Genomic DNA, 27,283 nt, shown 5'->3' on the forward strand with positions numbered 1-27,283 from the left:
AATGATAAAAAGCTGTTATCAATTAAAATAATAAAAACAGTTACAAGTAAATCAAAATTTATAAAAAATATCTACAAGTAAAAGAGGTGGTCTGAAATGCTCTCAGCTTAGATTTAAAAGCGTTCAAAGAAATTGTTTCGGTTAATTTTAAATCTTTTTGCAGCCAGTTCCATGTGGTGGGAGCAGAGTGGACGAATGCCCTTTTTCCTGATTCAGTGTGGGCAAATGGAACTGACGGAAGCATCTGATTGTTTGAAAGCAGACTGTAAGAAGCAACACTTTTCTGTGTGATTAAATTACAATTATACAACGGGGGACCTAAATCCAGCGATCTGATTGGTTCCCAACTGTTGTATAATGAGCGTATACATAACTGCTATGACGCCCGATCATTTTGTGAAAGTTTGCATATCACTCCGCGCCTGGAAGTAGAAACAGTTACAAAGTAAAACATATGTTGGATGATGGAGAGGGTGTAAATGTTGTTACTCCGGGAGTGAGCAAGGCGATGGAGAGACTAACGAAAGCTTAGGCACACGGCGAGTGAACTGCTCCATAGGATAAATTGCCGGCGAACCGCTCTAGCCGAGCCTTCTCTCGGAGGGACGCTGAAGTGTGTTGCATAGCGACCGTCGATGCATAGCGGCAGCCAGGAGGGACTACTTTTTTGTATTCTTTGATAAAACGGCTATTTTGACTTTCTTGGTTTCTTTTTAAATGTAGTGTGTCTACGACTTTCGTTTCGCCATAACAGTAACCATTGTATAAAAGCAATAGATCACTTCAGTCAGTGGCATGTGCTCATTATACCACTGTGAAGGGGGTCGCCGGCCCTCCGCTGCGCGTCGGGGCCGGACAACGCCCCTTAACAGTGGTATAATGAGCACATACCACAGCCTGGCGTGATCTATTGCTTAAATATAGAAGGGCAGTAGCTCAAGCATGGCCTTATAAATAAAAGTGCACCAGTGTCCCAGCCTCCTGTTGGACAAAGAGGGCCAACCCACTCGAGAATACAATTCAAAGTGATGGGTCAGGGCTCCACAGTTAGTAATAAACCTCAGAGAAGCATGGTAAACAGCATCAATCTTACATAGACATTTAGCTGACGAATTCATATAAATCAAATCTCAATAATCTAAACTGGATAAAATCATTGCAGGGACAAGCCGCTTTTTCACCTGAAAAGAGAAACAACAATTTTTCCTGAAGAAGAAGCCCAATTTAAGTTTCAATTTCTTCACAAGATAGTCAATGTGGGGTTTGAAGGAAAAGGGAGTCATCAATCAAGACACCAAGATATTTATACATATGAACCACCTCTATGACATTTCCCTCAAGAGTGGACACTGTGGGGACAGTTTGAGGTACTTTCTTAGAGTTTGAAAACAACATTTGTTTAGTTTCTGTGTTGAGGACTAGTTTTAGTTGCAGGAGTGTGTGCTGGACTACATCAAAAGCTTTCTGCAGAGATTCAACAGCTCTAGCAGGAGTTGATCCAAAACAGTAAATAATTGTGTAATCTGCATAAAAATGCGTGTTAGCATCTGACACATTTTTCCCAAATCATTAATGTACATAATGACAAGGGGGTGCACCCCCTTGTGGACACTCACAAATTCCTATTTAATACACTGAGTCCTGTCACTCAAATAATCTGTGAACCAGGAAACTACATGATTTGACAAACCTACGCAAAGAAGCCTATGCTTTAAAACAGCATGGTCCACAGTATCAAAAGCCTTTGACAGATCAATAAAAAGTGAAGCACAGTGCTGCTTCTTATCAAGAGTAACTAATATATCATTGATCACTTTTGTAGCTGCATTGATGGTACTGTGCTTTTTCCTGAAGCCTGATTGCAGTTTTGAGAGAAGATCATTGGAGGTTAGAAACTCTTCGAAGAGATTCAAGAATTTTTGACAAGGCACAAAGATTTGATATTGGCCTGTAGTTAGTTAAAGCTGCTGGATAACCTCCTTTTAATAAGGGGGTAACAAAAGCTGACTTCCAAACAGATGGAATTTCTTTGTTTTTGATTGAGAGATTAAAAAGGATTGTAAGAGGCTGTGCTACAAAATCAGCTGCTATTTTTAAAAAGTAGGGCTCTATTGAATCAGGTCCAGGGGATTTTCTGCTACACAACGTTTTGAGGGCTTGATGCACTTGCTGCACAGTAAAAGGTAAGAAATTAAAGGGTTCTCCTGAAAACCTTGGAGTTTCTGTGCAGGGAGACACAGGGGCAGCTCCTGTGGGGTCAAACAAAGAACCAGATGATAAAAAATGATTGTTAAAACAATTTAGAACCTCAGTTCTATCATAGACTGGGACCAAGTCTTTTAGAACAAATGTCGGAAGAGCCTGAGGACTTTTACTTACAGATATAGATTTAATTACTTTCCAAAATGTCTGTGGATTATTAAGGTTCTCAGTTGTGACAGATAAGTACGATTCAGATTTAGCCTTTTTGATAAGAGAAGTGCATTTGCCCCTTAGTTGCCTGAATGGCAAAATCACTTTTTCTGGCTTTGGCCCATGCCACATTACGTTGATGGATGGTATCTGACAACTCTGGGGAAAACCAGGGATTATCTCGTCCCTTAACCCTGAATTTCCCGATGGGGGCATATTTATTTACAATTTTCACAAAGTGTTCCTCAAAGAATGTCCAAGCTAACTCAACATTCGGCAAAAGACCTATGTGCCCCCAATTTACCAAAGACAAATCATGATGAAAAGCCTGTTCATTAAATATTTTTAAATTCCTCTTGAAAATAATGTTTACTTTTGGGGATTTTTGTATCCCTGCAAGTAGCAACAACACAATGATCACTAATTTTTTTGCCTCAATACAGGCAAAAAAAAACGAAAGGTGGGATGGCCATTGGCCCCGCAGCCTCATAGGTTCCGGCGCCTATGAGTAGCATCATTAGTATATTACAGTTGCGCTTGATGACATCCTGACCGAAATACACTTTATCGGAAATACATTCCAAATAAACTTTTGAAAAAGATCAGTTAAGTCTACTTTTAAGATGTATGCTGAAAGCATACTTCAAGTATTACAGCAGAAGCATACTTATCATAAGTAAATTACAGTTGCGCTTGATGAAATCCTGACAGAAATACACTTTATCTGAAATATGTTCAAAATAAACGTAAAAAAATATCAGTTAAGTATACTTTTAAGATGTATACTGAAACAAAACTTTAATAAGCACATTAGCGTTGGTGTATTTATTTTTAGGCAAGGCAAGGCAATTTATTTAAATAGAGCATTTCATACTCCAGGTAGACACAATGGGCCCTATCGTGTCTGAATACCAGTGTTTCCCCCAGCACTGTGTTGTTAAGGCGGCCGCCTTATCAACAAAAATATATAAAATAAATTAAAAAAAATATATATATATATATATATTTTTTTTAATTATTATGCATTAACAAAGTAGAAAACTCTCGTAGGGAAAGAAAACATACTTCCATCAGGTGTAAAAATAAAGATCAATAATGCATCGGTGTTCACAACAATGGTCGTGACATCAAGCTTTTTTAATTGAATTTAACCAGGGAGACCCCCCCCCCCCCCCCACTCCTTGACCACCTTGACTAAGACATTTACTGGGGGAAACACTGAATACCATTGCGCTACTGACCAGGAAATACCTGGTTTAAAGTCAGTGGCGCGTTGTTCAGACGCTATTTTAAGGGCGCAAGCATACATGCGCATGCGATGCATACGGATTGCTTGTGCACCTCGCGCATACACTTTGCTTCTCTTATCTACCTAGCCGCACATTCTTGGTAAATTATTTGGGCATTAGCTGATGCAGCGGTAATAAGTTGTACTTTTAAATCAATGCATCTGCAAACACCGTACAGCAAACACATATTTTCTTGACACAGATATCGTGTAGGCCTACATGCCCATAACTTTTAGGATTGATGAGTAGGCCTATTTGATCGTGAAAAACATGGTTTTCCCGCGATTGAGTGTTAAAAAGAATGAATGAATGCGGGCGCGCGTGTGTGCTCTGTAAGGCGCCCAGTTTCCAACCTCGAAATTTCACTTAATTTAAATTTAATTTGCATGGTATTTCTTATCCTTACCAGATGCCCGAACCACCTCAGCTGACTCCTTTCTAAGTATCGGAGCAGCGGCTCTAATCCGAGTTCCTCACGGATGGCTGAGCTTCTCACCCCAGCCACCCTTCTGAGAAAACTCATCTCGGCCGCTTGTACCCGCGATCTCGTCCTTTCGGTCATCACCCAACCCTCATGACCATAGGTGAGGATAGGAACAAAGATCGACCGGTAGATCGAGAGCTTTGCCTTGCGGCTCAGCTCTCTTTTCGTAACAACAGTGCGGTAAAGCGAACGCAATACCGCCCCCGCTGCTCCGATTCTCCGGCCAATCTCACTCTCCATAGTTCCCTCACTCGCGAACAAGACCCCGAGGTACTTGAACTCCTTCACTTGGGCAAACTAAACAAGTAACGCATAATACAATCAATGGCAATGTCTATTACCGCGGGGACACATGCATATTAGGATAGCATACAATAGGCCTACTGATAAGAAACAATGTTTATAATGTATTGCGTATATCATTAAATAGAACCACAGTTACCGCATATCATATGTTATAGCCTATCATACGTTTTCTTTGCCGAAATTTATTTGAGGACTGAAGTTGTGGAAGAAAACCCCTTATTCCATGTGTGAATTAAGCCATATTATTTGGCAATAAACTAAGCCATTTGCAGTTTGAAATTCTCGGAGACTGCAGACGCACTGTCAAAATATCAACTCGTCCGAATCAAATGCGCTCATCCCTTAAAGGGGATGGGAGCTGGCACTCTCATTGGTTTGTTGCACGTTACGCCCAAACCACACCTACGAGTAATTAGGCTGCTTCAGACCAACCCTTTTGACACTTGCGCCACGGCGCAAGCGTAATTTATCCGCCTGTAAAATAGCGATAGAACCGTAGAACCGCCCACAAAGCTACTTGCGCTTTGCGCTTCCCACTTGCGTTTCAGACCGTTAAAATAGGGCCCAATGTGCTTTACACAGTTAAGGCACTACCTCAAATAGAAGTACACAAGTAAGAAACATATCACACGTATAAAACATATCACAGTAATAGTAAAAGTTGAAAGCATATCGCAAAAGTAGTAATAACCAGATAAAAAGGGGGTTAAAATTAATGAATAAAATAAATTAAAAACAGGAAAATGCCATGGAGAAGAGGGTGGTCTTCAATTGGGTTTTAAAATTGGCAATGGTTGGAGCATTCTTAACGTTATCAGGGAGTTTGTTACAAATCTGGACTGCATGGTAGCTGAAAGCAGCTTCACCCTGTTTGGTGCGAGTATATGGTATGCATAATACCTGGTTTTTCTGTGGCCTGAGAGGCCTGAGGGGGATGTAAAATGTAAACATGTCAGATATATATGTTGGCCCCATCCCATGTAATGCTTTAAAAACCAGTAGCAGTACTTCAAAATGTATTCTAAAATAAACTGGCAGCCAATGCAAGGACTTCAGTATAGGGGTGATATGCTCTCTTCTGCTGGTCTTTGTTAGGACTCGTGCTGCAGCATTTCGAACTAATCGAAGTTGTTTAATGTTTTTTTTTGGGAGTCCTGTGAAGGGACCGTTGCAGTAGTCTAGCCGGCTTGAAATAAAAGCATGGACAAGCTTTTCCAGGTCAGACTGGGACATAAGGTCTCTCAGCTTGGCAATATTTTTCAGGTGATAAAGAGATGTCCTAGTTACAGCTCTCATATGATTGTCAAAGTTGAGGTCGTTATCCATTATGACTTCAAGGTTTCTGACCTTAGTCCTAACTTCAAACCCCTTTGCCCTAAAAAGTGTAGCCATTTTGTCTTTTCCATCCTTCCTCCCAAATAAAATTACTTCAGTCTTCTCTTTGTTCAATTGTAAAAAGTTTTGTGACAACCAACTATTTATTTGGTCTAGGCAGTCACATAGTGAGCCAAGAGAATCCTTATCAGTGGGTGACAGAGCTAAATAAAGTTGTGTGTCGTCTGCGTAGCTGTGATATGAAACCTGAGTGTTCTTTATAATCTGACCCAGTTGGAGCATGTAGAGATTAAAAAGAAGTGGCCCCAGGATTGACCCTTGTGGGACACCTGACGTCAAGGGTGCTAGAGCTGAGGTGTAGTTACCAAGGCCAACAAAGAAAGTTCTCTCCTGCAGATAGGACTTCAGCCAGTTGATTACTCTGCCTGAAAGTCCAACCCCATGTTCTAATTGGCGTAGGAGTATGCTATGATCAATTGTATCAAAGGCTGCACTGAGGTCCAGTAATACATGCACTGAAGTTTTACCAGAGTCTGAGTTGAAACGTATGTCATTCAGGACCTTTATAAGAGCTGTTTCAGTACTATGATTGGCCCGGAAGCCTGACTGAAACGGATCAATGCAGCAAATTGCTGTTAAAAAATCGTTTAGCTGATTAAAAAACACTTTCCCAATAAGTTTCCCAATAAAGGGCAAGTTGGATACGGGTCGGTAGTTATTTAATACTGATGGGTCTAGGCTTTTCTTTTTGAGCAGGGGCTTTACAACAGCCATTTTCAGGGATAACGGGAAAATTCCTGACTGAAGTGACAAGTTCACAATTTGGAGTACACTGTCCAATAGTAGATGATTTTTTTTTTTTTTTTTAAGTTTGTAGGGATTGTGTCTAGACTGCAGGTGGAGGAGTTGAGGCTTTTTAAGGTTTTTTCTAGTGTATTTATGTCTATCAGACTGACCTCTGATAGACATTGAGGGGATTGTTATCCCTTAGGATGGCTAGTTCTGGACAATGAGCAGACTGTAATTGAGAACCAATGTTTGATCTGATGTTCTCAATTTTGCTTTTAAAAAAGGAGGCAAATTCATCACATGACTTGCTTGAGAGCAGTTCTGAGGGCAGTTTGGAGGGAGGATCTGTTAGCTTTCCAACCATCAGGAATAATGTACGGGTATTATTTATCTTGTTGTTTATTAGATCTGAGAAATAAGATTGCCTAGCCTTACATACCTGTGGGTGGGCCGACTCAACCGGAAATAGCTGGGTGGCCGACGGAGGTAGTCATTCTCGGAGAGGGACATGGTTTAAGTACACTAACATGATATTTAAGTAGATCTAAGAAGAAGTACACTTTTCCAAAAGTCTACCTAAAATATACTTAACATGAAGTATATTTTACATTTACATATTAAAAAAAAAAAAAGTATATTTCTGAAAAATATATACTTGAAATGAATTATATACTTTGGATATATATTTTGAATACACTTCAGTGCACTCAATTTTCAACAGGGGAGCGCAAGAGCATGCTCGACGATATATCTCGTCAATGTTTACCCAAAGGAGCACCGTGACAAATCTAAGAGAGTCTATGCTATACTTGACGAGCATCAGAGTTCTTCAACATCCAAGGTTATGGGATTCCATACAAGCTGAAAACATGCGCAGGACTCAAAGAGACAGCCGGACGAAGGGCCCATGGTTACGTCAATTGACCAGAAGATCAGTCTTCCACTACTTACCCTCCTCGAATGTAACCAGATTCCCGACAACCGCTCATTTAAACCCCTGACGCAGCGCATCATCAGACCCCCCTGAGGAAGATCTTAAATGAGATACGACTTCTAGATCAGCAGTGTTGAAGCAGAGAGTGTTGAAGCAGAGATACCCTTGTTGCTCAGCAGGGACATGCTGAGAGCCCATAAAATCAGGAAACAAATCAATGGGCCTCACAACACTCCATTCGCCCAGAGGTTGGACATTGGATGGGTAGAAGTCGGCTAGGTCTACCTAGGGGGGGTTCACAAACCATTTGAGGTGAGCAGGCTCCAAGCTACCACAGCCAGCAGCAGGAGCCTCCAAACCACGGAGGCCAGCAGCAGCAGGCTCCAAGCCACGGAGGCCAGCAGCAGCAGGCTACGGAGGCCAGCGTGCTCCAGGCTATGGGGGCCAGCACGCTCCATGCTACGGAGGCCAACACTCTCCAGGCAAGCAGGCTCCAGGATACGGAGGTGAGCAGACTCCAGGCTACGGAGGCAAGCACGCTCCAGGATACGGAGGCAAGCAGGCTCCAAGCTACGGAGGCAAGCAGGCTCCAAGATACGGAGTTCCTGCAATAAAATGGATGGGTCCCACTCACGACTCCATCAGTAGTATCTGGAGGCGCATAAATTTAACCCCTCTGTATTTAACCCACCTCATTCTTCTCATATGGGCGGCCTATGGGAGCGGATGGTCTGAATATTCTGTTGCATCCTGGACTGCATGCTTCTCGAAGAGAAGTCACGCATGACTCGCGAAGTCCAGACAACCGTCATGGCCATTATAAATGCAAGGCCTCTCACTCCAGTTTCTACTGATTCAGAATCCCCTGTCATCCTCTCTCCCCTGATACTCCTAACCTCAAGGATACTCGGGCAAAGAAGAACGACTGGCCCATGGCCATCATCACAAAGGCCCTTCGAAGCCAGCATTGGCCGGTAAGGAATGTGGAACTTCGCGTGATAAAAGGCACGCCAGAGGTTTACTCTAGACCTGTGATTGAGGTGGTCCTTCTTTTTTCTCCGGAGGACTCTTGAGATTAGTAAGAGTTATCTGGAGTCTTTTCTAAGACCCCAGGCGGGGAGTGTTTTGGACACTGTGTGGATTTGTTTGTTAATCTCCCTAGTGGTGGTCGATGCTAGTGCAGCCTGCTATAGAACAGGAAGTAGCCATTATGTCAGTCTACATGGCATTCAAGCCATGGTTCTCAGCTCCAAAATCTCATGTTATCCTTTCTGGTGATACCTGTTGGACACATTGTCTGTAAGTAAATGTTTCTGTTGGAAGTATGTTAATGTAGAAAACCCAATATTTCTTGCCTTTAGTGTGAACTGAAATGTGTACTCCACAAACACATTTATACTGAACTTGTACATGCTATGCTAATACCTCATGCTTAGCTTCTAGCCTCATTCTTTGTTCTCTTTTTTCATGCTTAGCACATTTAATACTTCTGAGCTGTAATGCCAACATTGCCTTTTATTCTTGTGTTACAGTTTTGCAATATACAAGCTTCAGTAAAAAAAACTCAACTCGAGTCATTTGAAGTTTCATGTTTAACTGAGTGGATAGCTGGATGTTCATTTAGTGAGAACATTACAGTACTTGGCAGAGATGGGAGTAAGTCCCATACATGCAAGTCTCAAGTCAGTCGCAAGTCTTAGCCCTCAAGTCTCAAGTAAGTCCAAGTCGTCAGTAAGGAGGATCAAGCAAGTCAAGTCCAAGCACAGCTTTAGTCAAGCAAGTCAAGTCAAGTCTCATCAAGTCAAGTCAAGTCAAGTCATTATCAAATTCGTTTTTTTCAAATGTCTGTATTTCATCAAACCTGTTTTTCAGAGTAATTTTTTTTTAAATGTAAGAAGATAAGTTACGTAATGAATCAGCTCAACATGAATGAATCTCAAACAGCTTTTTATTTGTGTGTGTGTGTGTGATGTGTGTGATGTGTGTGTGAGAGAGAGAGAGAGAGAGAGAGAGAGAGAGAGAGAGAGAGAGAGAGAGAGAGAGAGAGAGAGAGAGAGAGAGAGAGAGAGAGAGAGAGAGAGAGAGAGAGGTGAACATCAGAACATGTTCATCAGAACAACTGACAATTGTGAGCCATTACAAATGGCCATTACACTTCCAAAAAATCGTACGTTTTAACTATGTTACCATACCAGCTGGCCGATTTAATCATATAATAAAGCCTATTTGTCTTTTCACACAATTCCAGGTGCACGTGTTACAAATGGCGTTTTCAACGATTCTGACCAAGTTGCGACAAAAAAATAAGGTTATGGAAGGTTAAACTATATCGCTGAGGCTTGAAATCTCCTGAGTTCTATGTGCTGCCATTGAGAACCTATACAGCTGGGTTTAAATCTGATTAAAGACCTAACGCTGTTTGAGTGCGTTGACAAAAAGAGGGGTGAACATCAGAACATGTTCATCAGAACAACTGACATTTGTGAGCCATTACAAATGTCCATTACACTTGCAAAAAATCAATTTTGTCAAAACTTTTGCACTGAGTTGTGACCGATGGGGTCTTGGTGTGATGGCGCATAACACGCCATCACACCAACAGCAGAACGGTTATCCAAATAACAAGGAAGTGTACAACACTTGCGTTACAGTCCTGGAGCTCTATATCTAAATAATATCATATAATACATAGATATCTATATCATATAACATATTGTGTGCGCCTCCAGACGATATTATGAATCACAAACGACTTTGTCGGGTTCTGCGACGTCTCTGGTTCTTCCACTTTCACATCAACCTGAAGTCGACTGAACCGCGCGCTGCCTGCTGCCGGCTGCCCGCTGCCGGGCGATGGTGCCTCGCGGCAACCGGCGGCATGTCGCAGTTCATGTACTTCAGCGAGTCAAACCAAAGTTCCTTTCCCCCAATTCCTTCTCAACCATGGCTCAGATAACCCCCACGACAGTCTCGTTGTGGAAATACAAGACACGTCAAAGAACCGACAAGAAACACTTGCGTTACAGTGTGTGTATTCACACACACACACACACACACACACACACACACACACACACACACACACACACACACACACACACACACACACACACACACACACACACACACACACACACACACACACACACACACACACACACACACACACACACACACACACACACACACACACACACACACACACACACACACACACACACACACGTGGCGCTCGCACGGTCGAGTCTCATTGGCGGGCCAACGTCTCTGGGCGGGCCAGGCAGAGTAAGGGAATGTCACGTTGCGTGGAAGAGGGCGGGTTGCCAGGTTGCAGGTCAGGAGCACTCGCGCACAATAAAACAATGTTCATCTAATATTTTTTTTATTATTATTATTTAAAATATTTAACAAGGCTGCAATGACTTGGCAAGTCACATGACTCAAGTCAAGTCAAGTCACAAGTCAGGAAGGGGCAAGTCAAAGTCAAGTCAAGTTTTTCGTTAGTGTTGGTCAAGCAAGTCACAAGTCGCAAAACTGGCGACTCGAGTCCCCCCATCTCTGGTACTTGGTTACATCCCCCTGGTAACTCTTATGCTGCTATCCATTTGGATTTACGAAGTGGTAAAGTCGCAAATCTCCCAGCTTTCTTGCGGCATTTCACTGAGGCACGCCCCCTTTTGGTCGTAGTATCTCGTCGCTTTCAAAGTAGAGCGAGCAGAGCTGTACAACTCGCAAAGAAGATGGCTGCGCCTATAGTTAATGGGGGATGAGATGTATTTTCTTTCTATTTGTACCACGTTGGTGGTTTTAATGTCGTTTGTAAAACCTCTTACACACTTGATTTCATTGCTGCTTTAATCCGGTCACCAATGTATGCATTGCACGGTCTTGCTTTGCGTGCAATTCAATGTAAAGTTTTGTTTGGAAGCTGGTTTTCTAAAGAGGCTATGTTGCTAATGATGACTAGCCTGCTACTACTCCCCCTCGTGGCTCGACAGAAACACAAATGGCAAACTGGAAGGCTGGAGCAAGGGAAATACGTCACGTTCTCGCTGAAGCTTGTCGTTCGTACCAGCGTACCATCCAAATGGATAGCAGCATTACCATGGCACTGTTTTACCACTTGGGCCATTTGGCTCTTCCCCTTTTTCAGCAGGTGCACTTGATTGACCTGATTGGCCTATAAAAGAGGAAGACATCCAGCCTTTCGGTCTCTCGCTGCCTGGGTGACAGCAGCTGCTGTTGCCAAACCCTCTTCTTCATTTTGGTTTTTTTGGCACATTCCCACTACACCAGTCCATAACACACTACACATCGTTAAGCTGCCACATACACTACACACAAATTATTTTTCTATGCTAAATATCCCTTGATTTTTTTGTCCCATAATTCTTTTCATTTTAATTCTCTTATCAACATGGTGAAGTGCATCGGCTTGCCTTGTGCAAATGATTTTTTTATTGATAACAACATTGGCATATACTGATCAAAACAGGACGATACAAAAAAAGAGCCTATAGTGCAATTAAACGACTGCTTTGAACAAATGTCATTTGAACATAGCAGTCAGGCTACTGCTTCTTTGTTTTGAGCCAAAGAAAAAAATAAATAATAATCTTTTTTTTTTAAATATAATAATTACGTTAATCGTGCGATAAAATTTTTAACGCCGTTAAAATTGGTTTGCGTTAACGCCGTTAATAACGCGTTTAACTGACAGCTCTAATATTTATATATAGATGGATAGATAGATAAACCCGCACAATAGACGTAGAAACACATGCTGAGACCTTTCAATCATTTACAATGCAGTGTAGGTATCGGGTTTCTGATGTTTTTCAGACAGGAGTTGACCATGTTTTCTTATTTTATAGAACTCCTAGGAAAAAAATAACGCCCAGAATGCTAATCATCATCAAAGGCCAAATCACAACGCCCAATACTCAGATGGCATGCAGTAACCCAAACACACAGCAGAGGGCGTGCTGACTTAAAGCGCTCATTAGCCTGTAGAATCGACTGCCCAATAGTATACTCTGTTCATTGTTTTAAAAAGCATACATATTCCTTTGTTTAGAACTTAGCTTAATTTCAAAATAAACCGAAGTACATTTGACTAAATACCTTTGATAACTAACTTATTCGATGTGTGGACTGATTTGAAGCAGGTGAGTTAATAGCTGAGTTGAAAGGTGAGTTACCTCACCCTGGTGCCATCTTCAAGCAACTTCATATCTTCTGGAATATGTACACACACAGGCGTGTGTGTGTGTGTCCAGTGTATATCCAGGGTGTGTGTGTGTATGTGTGTGTCATTTCAGACAGATGTTCATGTGGTCCTGATTATGATTGAATAATGGATGACATCACTCTGCTGTGATCTGTAATCTCTGTCGTACTCAAGGAGCACAAACATGTCGTACTCAAGGAGCACGGTTTGTTCTCCTCAACTCAAAATGTTGTCAACCCTTCTTAGTCTGACCACACGTTGACCAGCCTTCTTCAGACGCCCGCTGCCTTCTGGACCTGAAGGCCTCCAGTTGGTTTTAATAAGCATGGGCCAAATGTAATCAATCATCTGTATCATTTATGATAAGAACACCACCGTGTTATCATTCAAAAGTCAACTTAAAACCTTTCTCTTCAGAACCACCTACAACATTTGACAAATCATCCTCCTCCATCTTCCACTCTCTCCCGCTCTCTTAATGTGTTGCCTATTGTTGTGGTGTTGTATATTTTTTCCCTTTTGTTTGAGTTTCTGTACTGTCTGTATGTATGCCTTTCTTATTTGTAAAGCGTGTTTTGAGTATTTAGAGAAGCGCTATAAAAAGCGGACCAATTATTATGATTATTATTATAAACCAGTCCTAACAGCCCTAACACCAGTCCATTGGAACTATCTGATGGAGCACTACTTGTAAACAGGTTGTTTTTTAAGTTTGTAAACCTTTTTAAGTAAGCTGATGGCTAAGGAATAACCATCTCTGTAGCCTGGGTCAGGCAGCAAGGTAATGTTTAGAGCTACAGGCCCGACATGGATCTGCTTCAGAATGTTTGATCATTAAAGGTCTGTGTATTTTATTAATGCAGGTTTATTTTCTAAAGCTATATGTCATTGTTCTTCTCTGAGGCCCGTGGAATGAGGGGGGGGACTCCTTGTATCAAACTGGTGCAGTAGTGTGTTGGGCAATTTCCCTGGGAAACAAAAGTATTATATCATAACCACTGTAGAGCTAGACACACTTCTGTGTACTTCATGCTACACTGTCGCAGAACCAGTGTTGTATAGTAGCGAAGTAGAAATACTTCGTTAATGTACTTAAGTAGTTTTTTTGGATATTTGTACTTTACTTTACTACTTATATTTCTCTGTACTTTTACTTTAACTTCGCTACATTTTGCGAAGAAAACGGATACTTTTACTCCGCTACATTTCGCTTGAAACCTTCGTTACTCGTTACAAAATCAACTCATCTTTAGAAAAAAAAAAAAGAATCATGAGAGATATGAGAATAACGTCGGGGACTGTGGTAGAACACAGACTGCGAGCCTGTTTGGCGAATCAGCTGTCCCAGCGCACGTTCGCAAAGCCCCCTTGCTTAGTTACTGTTGCTACGTCGATCAAAACTCCTACGACGGTCAACACACAAATGCATGGCTAGGACGAGGGCAAGGGCTATCAAAATTCTACTATTTGTATCAGGCTGGTTTGTACACGCAGTATTACAACACTATCTTATACACTTCACACTCTACTTGCTGCTGACTGAGCACAGTAGATCAATACGCCGCTTGTATCGTTTTCTATCACATACATTTCAAACATGAGGTCCGTTGTAAAAATAAACCAAGGAGTGCATGTTTGATCGATCGTCATTAAAGCTGACTTGATACGAATGTAACAACGTTGTTAAACTAGTGAGATCAGATCCAGCCTTGTGTGGTTGCTATAGAAACGCGTTACCTACAGTTGAGCTAACGTTATTCACCGTAGTTCTAAAGGGAACTACTTTTCGAGGGAGATGAACTTAAACAGAGCATACATTTAATAAGCATGCAATACGAATAAGAAAAGGCTAATTATTAAAGTATTTGAATTGTTTTATTATGTTGGCCGGCGCGAAGTAGAATAAACGGAATAATCACCTCAAGGCAGGGCAATAAACAGTTTGATATGCCCGGCTCGCGGAAGGTTACCGCCCTCGACTTCGTCTCGGGCGGTAAGCCGTCCACGAGCCGGGCATATCAAACTGTTTATTGCCCGGCCTCTCGGTGATTATTCCTTACTTATTCTCAAAATTCTGACCCTTTGCTTTTTTATTAACAGCAGTTACTTGTACTTTTACTTTCAGTACTTAAGTACATTTAATATCAGAAAAGTACTTTTGATACTTAAGTACAGTAAAGATCAGATACTTTAATACTTTTACTTAAGTACTATTCTAAAAGGTGACTTTTACTTTTACTTAAGTAATTTTCCAGTAAGGTATCTGTACTTTTACTTAAGTATGGCTTTTGAGTACTTTATACACCACTGCGCAGAACACACAACGTTAGACAATATACCACATCCCCGTCACGGCGTGAACTCTGCCAGCCATGTTGTGTCGTCTAGAAGAGGATTGTTTTTTTTCTGTTCACTTTAACAGACTGCACTGTCTTATTGAGACACTACCAGGCCCTGAGTGTTAAGACAAGAGATACTGTGGACATCTCAGTCTGCAGAACCAGAGACATAGCTGGGTCTCGCCTGCATGGTACAAACATGACATCTCCTTTGTTTTCTGCCCAAGAGCTGCATCCACCATCAGCTCCTTTCATTGGCTGTGTAGCCCCACCATGCTGGGTTGGTTTGAGAGTCTGTTCATGATATACCATGGAGCCTGATCAAATGCTGCAGCTTCAATTCTGTAATACTGCTAAAGAATGTAAGTAGACAATGTTCAAAGTAAGACCATGTTGTTATCATGAAGTGTATAAAATATGTTTTATTTCAGTCATAATTAAAAACTCCCAGCCTATAACATGGCACGCCAAGTATTTCTGAATCTGGCCACTTTGAAGATGACAGTTTGTTGTTAGTCCTTCTGTTTATAACCATAGCCCTCACTTACTTACTTGATTAGAAATAACTCTCTATACATCTATCTGCTAATCATGTATAAAACGGTCAAAACCCCATCATTTGTAGACACAGGTTTGTGTAGCACTATTGTTGTCCTCTGATTTTAATCTTTTTAAACTGGGATGTTTTCTGATAATTTGTGCACCAGGTTGTAACCTTGAGGTAAACACACACACACAAACACACACACACACACACACACACACACACACACACACACACACACACACACACACACACACACACACACACACACACACACACACATTTATATTTATTTATTTTTATGTATATATATATATATATATTATATATACATACTGTTTATATATACATACTGTTTATATAAATATATATATATATATATATATATATATATATATCTGAGGAACGAGCGGAGAGGGCAATGTTTATGTTAAGGTGGCACAAGAAATGACAACTGCGTGGAAGTCTGGGTGTGTTTGCGAGCTTGTGTGCATAAAGACATGAGGACACCGATATTGAGATCACTCGATATAAACGTAATAACCCGCGATAAGAGTGAAAGGTTGAGACAAAATGGCATTGGTGTGTGGTGAACCTGTCCTGAGGCACCCGGACGTCCTTAACCGAGTGCTCCCTTCAGTGGGGGGAGGCAGAGGAGAGGGTCCGAGGGACTGGTGGATGGGAAGAACCCTTTGGGAGAGAGAAAAACAATCACGTGTTTGGAGATCAAAGGAGATCTGCTTTGTAGGGTGGGGGGTGAGAAAGAGAGGAGAGTTAGAGAAAGAGGGAGGGAGGGAGGGAGGGAGAGAGAGTGTAATTGACGAGGCTGCAGTGGTGAATAAACGCGCTCCGGTCTCGCTGCAGCTTTTATTGCACAATTCCGGGTCCGCTGCGTTTCGTTCGCCTTTTCGACCGTTCCGAACAGACTCGATTCCTTCGATCCATCCGATCAGCCTTGGAAACTATGTTCCGATCGGCGCAGATCCAGCCGGCAAGATGATGCTGTTCCCTCTGCGCCTGGCCCTGGACCCCGACTCGGTGGTCCTGGTGATCTTCGTGGTCTCCACGTCACTCGGCTCCGTGGTCGCTAAGGACACCGCGTTTGTGGAGGTGGTTCTGTTCGAGTCGAGTCCCAATGGAGATTACACCACGTACACGACCGGGCTGCAAGGACGCTTCTCCAAAGCTGGGGCCACTATCAGCGCGGAGGGGGAGATTGTCCAAGTATGTAAAATATCATATATATATATATATATATATATATATATATATATATATATATATATATATATATATATATATATATATATATATATATGTGTGTGTGTGTGTGTGTGTGTGTGTGTGTGTGTGTGTGTGTGTGTGTGTGTGTGTGTGTGTGTGTATGTATATAGGCCTACATAGATATATGTGTTTATATATGTGTATGTGTGTGTATAACGAACACATTGTCTCCTCTGCATGACAAGCACCTCGCTACGTAGAGCAGCACCTCATGGAATAACCCCCCCATTCCCCCTTAGCAAAACTTTTTTCTTCAAAAGGGGCTGTGTGTGTGTGTGTGTGTGTGTGTGTGTGTGTGTGTGTGTGTGTGTGTGTGTGTGTGTGTGTGTGTGTGTGTGTGTGTGTGGGGGGGGGGGGGGTCACAAGATGGCTTCTATCTTGTGGAATTCATTCCCAGGAAACATCTCATCGCAGGGTAAGGGTTGTGTGCCGCCCCGCTGCTGTGGTTCGGGGTTGTTTCGCACTAACACGTCTCCTACCCGGGAATCATTCCATGGAAAGTAGAAGCACAACAAGGCTTGATCTTAAAGTGTTAAACTTATCGCAGCGTGCTCCAACATCAGGCGTATTGTATCGTGTATATATATATAGTTGGTATGTAGTTGAATAAGGTCGACTGGTTGTTTTGCAATTCACTTTATTTTTATTTGAATGGACTGATTCAACGGTTGCTTTATTTGGGAGAAGCGTGGATCAACACTTATATTCTTCTATCGCGTAGATTTGGAGCTTCTGACGTAACAGCCAATCCATGCACCACGCGCTGCAGCTATTGTTTAACACACGCACACACACACACACACACACACACACACACACACACACACACACACACACACACACACACACACACACACACACACACACACACACACACACACACACACACAGTTGTGTGATGACTACCACACCAGTACATGGTCGTCCCTATACTCCCAGTCGGCATCATGTTTGTATCTGTCCTGTGAGACTGAGACACTGTAATGCCTTGCTTATTACAGAACAGGCTTGTTTATAAACGTTCACAACACATTACTAGTGATCAAATGGAACCAAAGGAGTAGATCTACATCCAATATGATCCCTAACACAAATGTCTTGCTGTGTTTACTGCATATTTCCCTTTATTTTAAATGGAGAGAGAAGCAGAGAATATTCCCTAAGTCTTGACTAAATGAAGGGCTTGTGAGTGGAAGTGTGTGTTCTCGCTCTGTGTGTAGACGCTGAATATCTCTGAGAGAATGAAAGTAATTTGTGGTATTCAGAAGGGGGATGTGGAGCACACAGTAAAGTGGCCCTGGTTTATACATAGCGATGGTCGTTTGACGGCACACTAACCAGACAGAAATGTCGGACTTCAGCTTTACATCGAAACCACATCTATTTAGGTCTGCTTCCTTCGCTGACATCGCTCTGACCTGGGAGATGCAGCTTCTATTTGGTCCAGCCGTAATGAGGGTCCATTTGTCAAGCCCAACACACCAGCAATAGTTTCTCCTCTTTGTTTTACTCAAGATTTATAAATGTGAAAACAAGGAATGACAACTTTATGTCTTCAAAAAGTGTAATTTAAAACCAAACACTTTTTCCTTCAATTCATTTTCTCCCTTGAGCCTTTGTAAAACTACGGAGCAGTAGCCTGGAGCCTGGCTGGGAAGGAGTTGGAATAATATAGCATTTTTGAGTTGTATCAAACTCTTTCCTCCCACAATGCCACTGCCCTTCCTGTTCCTTTCTATGTTGTATTCTGAGGCTGGGCCTTTGCTGGCCACCAGCACATCTAGCTGTATCTCACATTGAAGCTCTGCCAACAGATGCATCCATTTAATGTGTGTGTGTGTGTGTGTGTGTGTGTGTGTGTGTGTGTGTGTGTGTGTGTGTGTGTGTGTGTGTGTGTGTGTGTGTGTGTGTGTGTGTGTGTGTGTGTTTGTGGTTCCTTAAGTGTGATTCAATCAGTGCTCAGAGGGCTTTGTTGCTGATTTGTCTCACAGGTTACACTGACCGACACCTCAACATGCACCCATTCATGTTGACATTTAATATTCTCAGTTACATATCATGCGTAAATAATACAATTGTAATGGTGTGATCCAGATGCCTTGGACACCAGCCTTCCGAGTTGCACTTGTGGTGTCATTTCCGGTGCACATATAGCATTCTCGTTCGTCTTTGTGATTGTGTCATGAAATTGGCTAGTCGTTGTTTATTTTTAGCTACATTAGCCACTTTAGCAATCCAGCTAAAAAACAAACAACACAACTTAACATTGTATTGCACGCACAGCCAGACCGTGCAATGCATAAATTGGTGACCGGTATAAAGTAGCAACGTAATCAAGTGTGTAAGAGGATTTAAAATCAACATTAAAATGACCACCATGGTACAAATACAAGAATATAAATCTCTTTACGGGCGCAGCCATTTTTGTTGAGAGCTTCAATACTGAACTCGGTATACTCTCAGAATTCCGAGGGGGCCCGACCAAAAGGGGGCGTGCCTCTGTGAAATGCCGCAAGAATGCTGGGAGATTTCCCCACTTGCAACTCGGAAGGCTGGTGTTTGGGGGAGGGGGGGGGGTTGTTGGCAGGGTTCCTGAGTAAGGTGGTAACCGCCATCACCGCGCTGCTTTTCCAGCTCTCCTCTGCTAATTCCCTAAAGCTAACAGCGCCTCGGCTCGGCCCAGAGTGCACAGAAATTGGCCAAAATAAATACATTAAGTAAATTTGCCTCTGGTTTAGGAGCGGGACTTTGGATGTGAGTGACATGCCAAACCCTACGTTTAACTACAACGCCTTCCTCATTGATCTAATTTGACTTTGTAATAGCAAAGCAATCAGTGTCTCCTTAGAGCAACTTGTTACTGGAAGAAATTAACCAGGGGCTAACAGTGACACACCGGGCACCCCTTCGAGTCGACCACTTTGGGTGCCAAGTATCTAACCATGTGTTTTAATGGTGTCCATGCTTACTAATTGGTCAATGTAACTGGTCCTGGTAAAGTGGCATATATTCCCAACGTGCACATACACAACCCAAACCACAGTGCATTGTTTGTCGGAAAACTCGTTTCAGTTTTAGTTGATTATCTCACGACAGGAAATGTCTTTAACAGTATTGTACTTTACAGCAACGCAAACAATGCCTAACATAAAGAAAGTCAACAGTATCAGCGTCTGGCCTCAGTGATATTACTGATGGACTTATGCTTTCAAGCTTTCATGCCTCTGATGGGGATGGTGAGAGCGAGGGTAGGAAGTGGTTTAGTGATCCCAGGCCAACATTGATGAGCCTAAATGTGAGAGGGCCTACCTAGGAGCTGACAGAGGGACTACCTAGGAGCTGTAGTACAGTGAGAGGGCCTACCCAGGAGCTGACAGAGGGCCTACCTAGGAGCTGACAGAGGGCCTACCTAGGAGCTGTAGTACAGTGAGAGGGCGTACCTAGGAGCTGTAGTACAGTGAGAGGGCCTACCTAGGAGCTGTAGTACAGTGAGAGGGCCTACCTAGGAGCTGACAGAGGGCCTACCTAGGAGCTGTAGTACAGTGAGAGGGCGTACCTAGGAGCTGTAGTACAGTGAGAGGGCCTACCTAGGAGCTGTAGTACAGTGAGAGGGCGTACCTAGGAGCTGTAGTACAGTGAGAGGGCCTACCTAGGAGCTGTAGTACAGTGAGAGGGCCTACCTAGGAGCTGTAGTACAGTGAGAGGGCCTACCTGGGAGCTGTAGTACAGTGAGAGGGCCTACCTGGGAGCTGTAGTACAGTGAGAGGCCCTACCTAGGAGCTGACAGAGGGCCTACCTAGGAGCTGTAGTACAGTGAGAGGGTCTACCTAGGAGCTGTAGTACAGTGAGAGGGCCTACCTAGGAGCTGTAGTACAGTGAGAGGGCCTACCTAGGAGCTGTAGTACAGTGAGAGTGAGAGGGCCTACGGAGCAGTAGTACAGTGAGAGGGCCTACCTAGGAGCTGACAGAGGGCCTACCTCGGAGCTGTAGTACAGTGAGAGGGCCTACCTAGGAGCTGTAGTACAGTGAGAGGGTCTACCTAGGAGCTGTAGTACAGTGAGAGGGCCTACCTGGGAGCTGTTGTACAGTGAGAGGGCCTACCTAGGAGCTGACAGAGGGCCTACCTAGGAGCTGGCAGCATTTGTGTCCGCTGGATTTAGACTATAATGAGAGCTTTAGTCGCTCAGGGATTCATCTCTCTCGCCACAGGCAGGAAACCCCAAGCGGCCGTAACGGTCCAGACGGACTGTACAGGGAGCCACTCCCAGCGCCACAGCAACAGTAGCCGTACACAAAAACGCTGGTTTAAAAGGTTAAAAGTGTGCTCGCCTACTTTTTTTCCATTTATTGGCTGTATTTTTAAACGCTATCGTCTCCTCACCGCAAACCGCTTGACTTTCAAGTTCCAGCCAAAATAATTTGAGGCTGCCTTTCTCTCCCCCCATTTTGGAATAGAACAGACTGCAGGACTGCTTTTCTCTTCTGTCGCTCCTCTCTCTCTCTCCCTCCTCTCTATCCCTCCCCCACTGTCTGCTTCATTCAGACAGACAGCATTTGTCACGCATCCTTTAGCACATGTGAATTGACTTCAAGGAAAAACGGCTGCTTTTCCTCCTGCTCATCGAGCACATACCGATGGACTCCATCAATGACATGCTAATTAACTAGCTACTCTCTCTAATGAACTATTCCACCCTCCAGAGCGGAATACTTGAATACGCTCCGCCGTAGCTTTTCCTTCTAGTACACTGCCAGGACGCAAAACTCTGCTACTATCTGCTTACGTCGCGTACGCGTTTTTTTCTGTAAAATTCTGAAAAAGTCAAACTGCAGCCTATACCATAGGTCGAAAACTCTTGAAATTTGTGATACTGCACCCAAAGGCGGTGCTATTGTAAAAAATCATGAATTAGGTTTATTAATCCTCACCAGATTGACGTGGACTCAAACTTCTTTCAGAATATTAATCTCTAGAATCAGACACATTTATAAAACCCGGGTCTTATGCCCTAAAAATCTATACTCTTCCCACAATTTCATTTTAAAGCTAAACATGATAAAAAAAAAGATTCAAAGGCTACAAAAATAATCAAAAATTCACCAAAATCGCCACATAAAATCTTTAGACCAAGTTTCACAAAAATCATCGGATAGAATTTATTTACTTAATTCCATTTGAGAAATATTGGCCAATAAAGTTGGAGCAGTTAGCCCAAAAAAAATATGAACTAGCCTTATTTCTCCTTACGAGATTGACCTGGACTCAAAATTATTTTCATCATTTTAATCTCTATAATCAGATGCATCTTTTTCACCCTGGTCTTCTGCTCTAAAAATGTTTAATTTTCCACAATTTACACAACCTATTTTGCCTATCTGACCATTTTGTTATTGTATAACTATCATACGGCTATCATTAGGTGGATACCATTAACAGTGCACATTTTCAGATCTGTACTATCTTAAGAAAGCCCTTAATTCTCTCGTGAAATGTGTGCTTGGTGTTTTCTTGATGTTGTGTGCTTATAAATCGACATTTTCACGATGTGAATGAGACTTCTTGCTGTCAGGCATGTCAGTGGCTCGACGGGTTAATGCCGTGTACTGGTGATCCTTAGTTTGAGAGTTCGAATCCTGATTCAAGCATTAAGAACATGCTGATCATGACATTCTGTCATTGCTACTCATTTAAGAAACACAACATTGAACAGCACCTGAAAGTCATCAGGCAATCAACATTCCGGTATCAGGAGACATTTTGACCATGTGAATGAGGCTGCAGTTCAGGGGCCGTATTCCCAAAGCATTTTATCTTACCGCTAGGAGGACTCCTAAAGGCCGATATATGCTCTGTTTTAGACGTAACGCGTAAGCACGTAAGATACATAACCCCCCCTTGCACGGTAAAATATCCCCCCTTACGTGCTTAAGTGCGTCGGCCCAAATTCCTGACTATGCGACTAAAACACTACGGCCCTACGCAGCTCGCAAAGACTGTGATTGGCCAGCCAACCACATCCTTTCAGGAGTCTCACATTTCCGGTTTTACAGCATAATAGCGCCATTTTTAAAAGGCCGTGACAGAAGCGAATGAAGAATTTTGAAGAAGGAGAAGAAGAAAACACAAGAACGAATTATGATAATTATAAACAGTACCGCGGGAAGTAGGGGTGCTGGGGGTGCTGCCGCACCCCCTGTCTGAGGCCCTGTCTTATCACAGAAAACGATTATTTCTAAAAACTCCGGCCAAAGTGGAGATTTCTGAAAACGCCGGTTATGTGTTGTGTCAACGGGGAGAAACGGGATTTTAGGTTCTGAAGCGTCACATTATGCACCAGGAAATGCTTAACGTCATGTGAGCGCCCGCTGTACCGTATTGGTCCGAATATAAACACAAACCCGACCTATGTTTGGAAAAAAGATTTGAAGACCAGATCTTGTTTTTATAAATAAATAAATTGTATTCATTGAAATAATATACGAAAATTAAAAGGCATAGAATAAAACACTGCATTGCCACTGAACAGTACTGCAAATAGGCCGTACTGATGTGTACACAAAAGACTATTCCTGACACTCCTCTGCCCCGCTGTGTTCGCTCTGGCTGTGGTCGCTCCGCACTGTTTCGGCCCGTGGCAAAGCGGGTCATCGTCGCTGCTGTCCAAGGCATTTTGAGACGCAGCATTTATTTAATGCTCATATGACCTAGTGCTGAAAAAAAGTTATATGAAAAAGTGTGAGGGGAGCGGTGGTGCGCTAAACTTGTTCTGTGAGCAGCTGGATGTGAACCATGGTGTGAACACAACGATCGATTTTCGACTGTGCGCGCATGCACTGGTGTAATTGAGCTGCGCTGCTATATATCTTTTTTATCAATGTTGCGAGTTGCGAGTCTAGTCCAGGCTGAGTTTTTTTTTCCAGCACCCCCTGCTGAGAATACGTTTCCGAGGCTATGATTATAAATATAAACAAGCCAGCGATTTCCACTTCCACGCCCACAGATTCGTTCGTTGCTCCCCCTACTGTTCTGGCGGAGAATCCCCTTGCAACACGCGCAATCCTTAAGGAACCTTACGGGAACCGTAAATCAAAACTTGTCTAAAACAAGTCCCTTGTGTAAATTACGTGCTTACGTCTCTGCGTCTAAAACGACCCTAAATAGGCCTTAACTCGCGCTAAAACATTTTACGCAGGAGTTTTTTCTTGAAAGTTATTCACAAAGCCGCTGAGACCTACTCTTACTAAGGATGAATCACTAAGAATGAACTAAGAGTGACGTGCCATTGCTATGGATTACGTGCACAAGTTTAGAAGCGGTCAGTTCGGTGATTGGTTGTTCAGACGAGCCAACTAAATCACCGAAAAACAAGGAAATAGCCTAGGCTAGAATGAATTCCTATTAAGTAGTTATAGTGCAGTTAGCAGAATACACGCATGATGACAATTTTGTGCAGACCACGATAATGACGTTGTAGCCTGCAACGTCAAGATAGAGAGAAAGCAAACAATAAAAATACGTAAAATTTAAAAGAAAAGAAATGTTATGAACTACACAAGTGTTGACTGACTTGTGCCAAGGTGTTTACCTAAAATGGATTTTCAAAGTGATCCCTAAATGCCAGTCCACTCGGTTCCACACGGCCAAATTCATTGTCATGGTGATCGCCATCATCATCATCATCATCATCATCGTCTGGCTGTGGAATGTTCCTCCGCTTGCAGAGGTTGTGTAGAATGGCACATACAGTGATTACTGTGCTTGCCCTCTCTGGGGTGAGGCGTATTTCGCCGTGGAGGACATGAAACCGACGTTTCATCTGCCCAATTCCTCTCTCCACAACATTTCGTGTATGTTTTTGTGCTCTAGCATATATGGAGGAAATCAGTAAACAATAATAAATATGGATTCAACAAATGAAAGGCGTCAAAGAGCCAATACGATGTGTTTTACGCATAGGACTAAGCGTAATCTGCGTAATAACTTACATGTTATACTTTAACTGTGCTCCCGGTTGTGGATTGAGGTGGGGTGTCTAGAGCCACGTCTTGCATGGATAGTCACTGTCACCCAGCAAGTGACACCCAACTGGTACATCTCAAAAAGCTGCCTCAGACCGCTCACCATTAAAATGCGCGAATCATGGGTAGCTGAAGCTCCAGGCCATTTTGCAACAACATCCAGTAGGCTATGTTAAAATTTGCATCAAAAACAACCTGCGTGTTGATGGAATGCACTTTCTTCCTATTGACGAACACGTCCTCGTCTTTTGATGGCGCAATTATTTTTATGTGCGTCCCGTCAATATCACCGACCACACCGGGCATACCTGCAATTGCCATGAAGTTGGCTTTGATCCTGTGTAATTGTTGAATATCCAAAGGAAAGTTTATGGCACGGCTGACTGATGGTTGCGATATTTTTAAATCGTCGGCATTGCAAAGTTGCATTTCCCCTGTTGCTAAATAACGTAGTGTGGCCAAACATTTTATTTCGGGACTAATCGGATTATTCCTGTTAGTCGGGGATGTTATTGCATCGCGCACTCAGGGGTTGACACTAAGGTTTCAAAAGCACTTGCCCATCGGGCAAGTACAGGTCAGGTTCAACTTGCCCGAATGTAATGTTCACTTGCCCAAATTATAATTAGAATCGTGAACGGGCCTCTTTTTGCCAGGCACCCGGCCTGGTTTTGGGGGGGCTCAGAAAAATTCTCCTAGCTCAGACTGAAGCTGAATGTTAGCTTCAGCACATAAAAAATAACAAACTTCTCTTTGTTTACTTATTTATCGAGCGCTCACATCGTGCCATGAAGTGATTTCAGTCCACCGTTCCAACCTATTAAAGCTATCGCCAAGTTATATGTAGACCTGCATGATTTTATGCAAATGTACATGACTAAATGTCAGAGGTAGTAGCAAAGATATGTCTTTTTAACTTTTAAGTTTCTTGTAGCTCTAACTGAATAATCACTATCGCGTTTCTAGTAGGGTTGTCAGTCACGATACTGGATTTTCTAACTTCAATACTATTCCTGGAAAAAGATCGATATTCTATACCATTTTTGATATCAGGGGAAAAGTTTTGTTCAGGAAAGAACATAACAAAAGTAAATAGATTATATCTCCACAACTGCAAGGGCGATAATATCATCTTTGGGCCAAAAGAAAGATTGTTGTGCAAACGAAATATTCAATGGGGATAATACTTGGTTAAAGTGAATAAAGCCATGGAACACAGCATAAGTGGAAGATAACATTTCCACCTGAAATAATTATCAGTATCAGTTGGTCGTTATCAGTTGGGAGCGCTGTCTTACTATGAGACACAAATAAAGGTAGATATCTTACAATTTTGACACTTGACACCTCTATTTAAAGTTCAGGGCAATTGAATGCACCAAGCCAAACACTCGCAAATAAATATATGGCCACTAGATTGCGCTGAAGAATATGTTTTCTGATTGAAGGCAATTTACCTATTTCCTAAGAAACCTTCTCTTATTCATTGATTGAAAACACCATGTTAAGTTGCAAAATTTGGCCCAGATACTGGATAATCTGTTTATGGTGGTTTTATTAGATCAGAATCAACTTTGTGGACAAAAATCACAAAGGTAATACTTCATTTTTGGTTGTTAAAAGAAAAGGGGACGTTTCTTCTTAAGTTGTTATTTGCGAGTTTTAGTCACAGAATGATATGGTTTGGACTGTTGGAATAAGTGGAGGCTCAGCTTTCATGTAATATATATTTTGTGAGGGTCCAATTTCGTGAAAAAGATCGCTATTGCTGTGTGCATGTGCACAGTTATGAAACCCAAAACCGTGTTCTTGACTTTCCTTGATAATTTGCCTCAATCCAAAGTACTTCCAAACTGCACTCCTCCATCACTACTCCATTTAACTTCTACCTAAACCGTTCGCGGAGGTGCTGCACTTGAGAGGCTAGCTGTGTTGGCTAACCTTTAGCGAATCACTGCCAGAGACCGCACTGCGAGTGAGTGACAGAAGGCGGGGCTATATTCGCACTGAAGCGATGCGTGTCTGTTAACTCGCTTTTCCGAGAGTAGAGAAGACAGCGCGCTGATCAATTGCAAATACTTCTATTTTGTGTGGTTTTGAGGAACAAAAGGTTGTTCTGCCGTTTCTAAAAACATTTGAATAAATAGCTTTTATATTAACATCCACCCAAAATCCACTTGCCCGTTCGGGCAACCAGAAAAAATCTCAACTTTCCCAAACATTTTTTTTACTTGCCCCGGGCAAGCGGGCAACCGTTAGTGTCAACCCCTGGCGCACTAACTCCACAACAAGTTTCATACCCTAACATTTCGTCTCGC

At 42.5% G+C, this 27,283-nt stretch overlaps 1 protein-coding gene and 1 long non-coding RNA gene across 3 annotated transcripts in view; both read left to right on the plus strand.

Moving 5' to 3' along the window:
• The first annotated feature begins 8,755 nt into the window (after nucleotides 1-8,755).
• On the plus strand, nucleotides 8,756-9,791 carry LOC115545631 (uncharacterized). The gene is made up of 2 exons (XR_003977131.1): nucleotides 8,756-8,848; nucleotides 9,082-9,791. It is a non-coding gene; the product is annotated as an uncharacterized LOC115545631 (long non-coding RNA).
• Nucleotides 9,792-16,260: 6,469 nt separating this feature from the next.
• Nucleotides 16,261-27,283, plus strand: part of znrf3 (zinc and ring finger 3) — a 90,329-nt gene continuing 79,306 nt past the window's right edge. Inside the window, exon 1 of one of the 2 annotated variants that reach the window (XM_030358526.1) lies at nucleotides 16,261-16,886. In XM_030358526.1, coding sequence (XP_030214386.1) covers nucleotides 16,341-16,886 — 546 coding nt within the window. In that variant the 5' untranslated portion in view covers nucleotides 16,261-16,340. The remainder of the gene's footprint in view (nucleotides 16,887-27,283) is intronic. The other variant, XM_030358525.1, reaches the window with a different exon arrangement.

This window comes from Gadus morhua, chromosome 6 (genome assembly GCF_902167405.1).
Source record: "Gadus morhua chromosome 6, gadMor3.0, whole genome shotgun sequence".
Classification (NCBI taxonomy): domain Eukaryota; kingdom Metazoa; phylum Chordata; class Actinopteri; order Gadiformes; family Gadidae; genus Gadus; species Gadus morhua.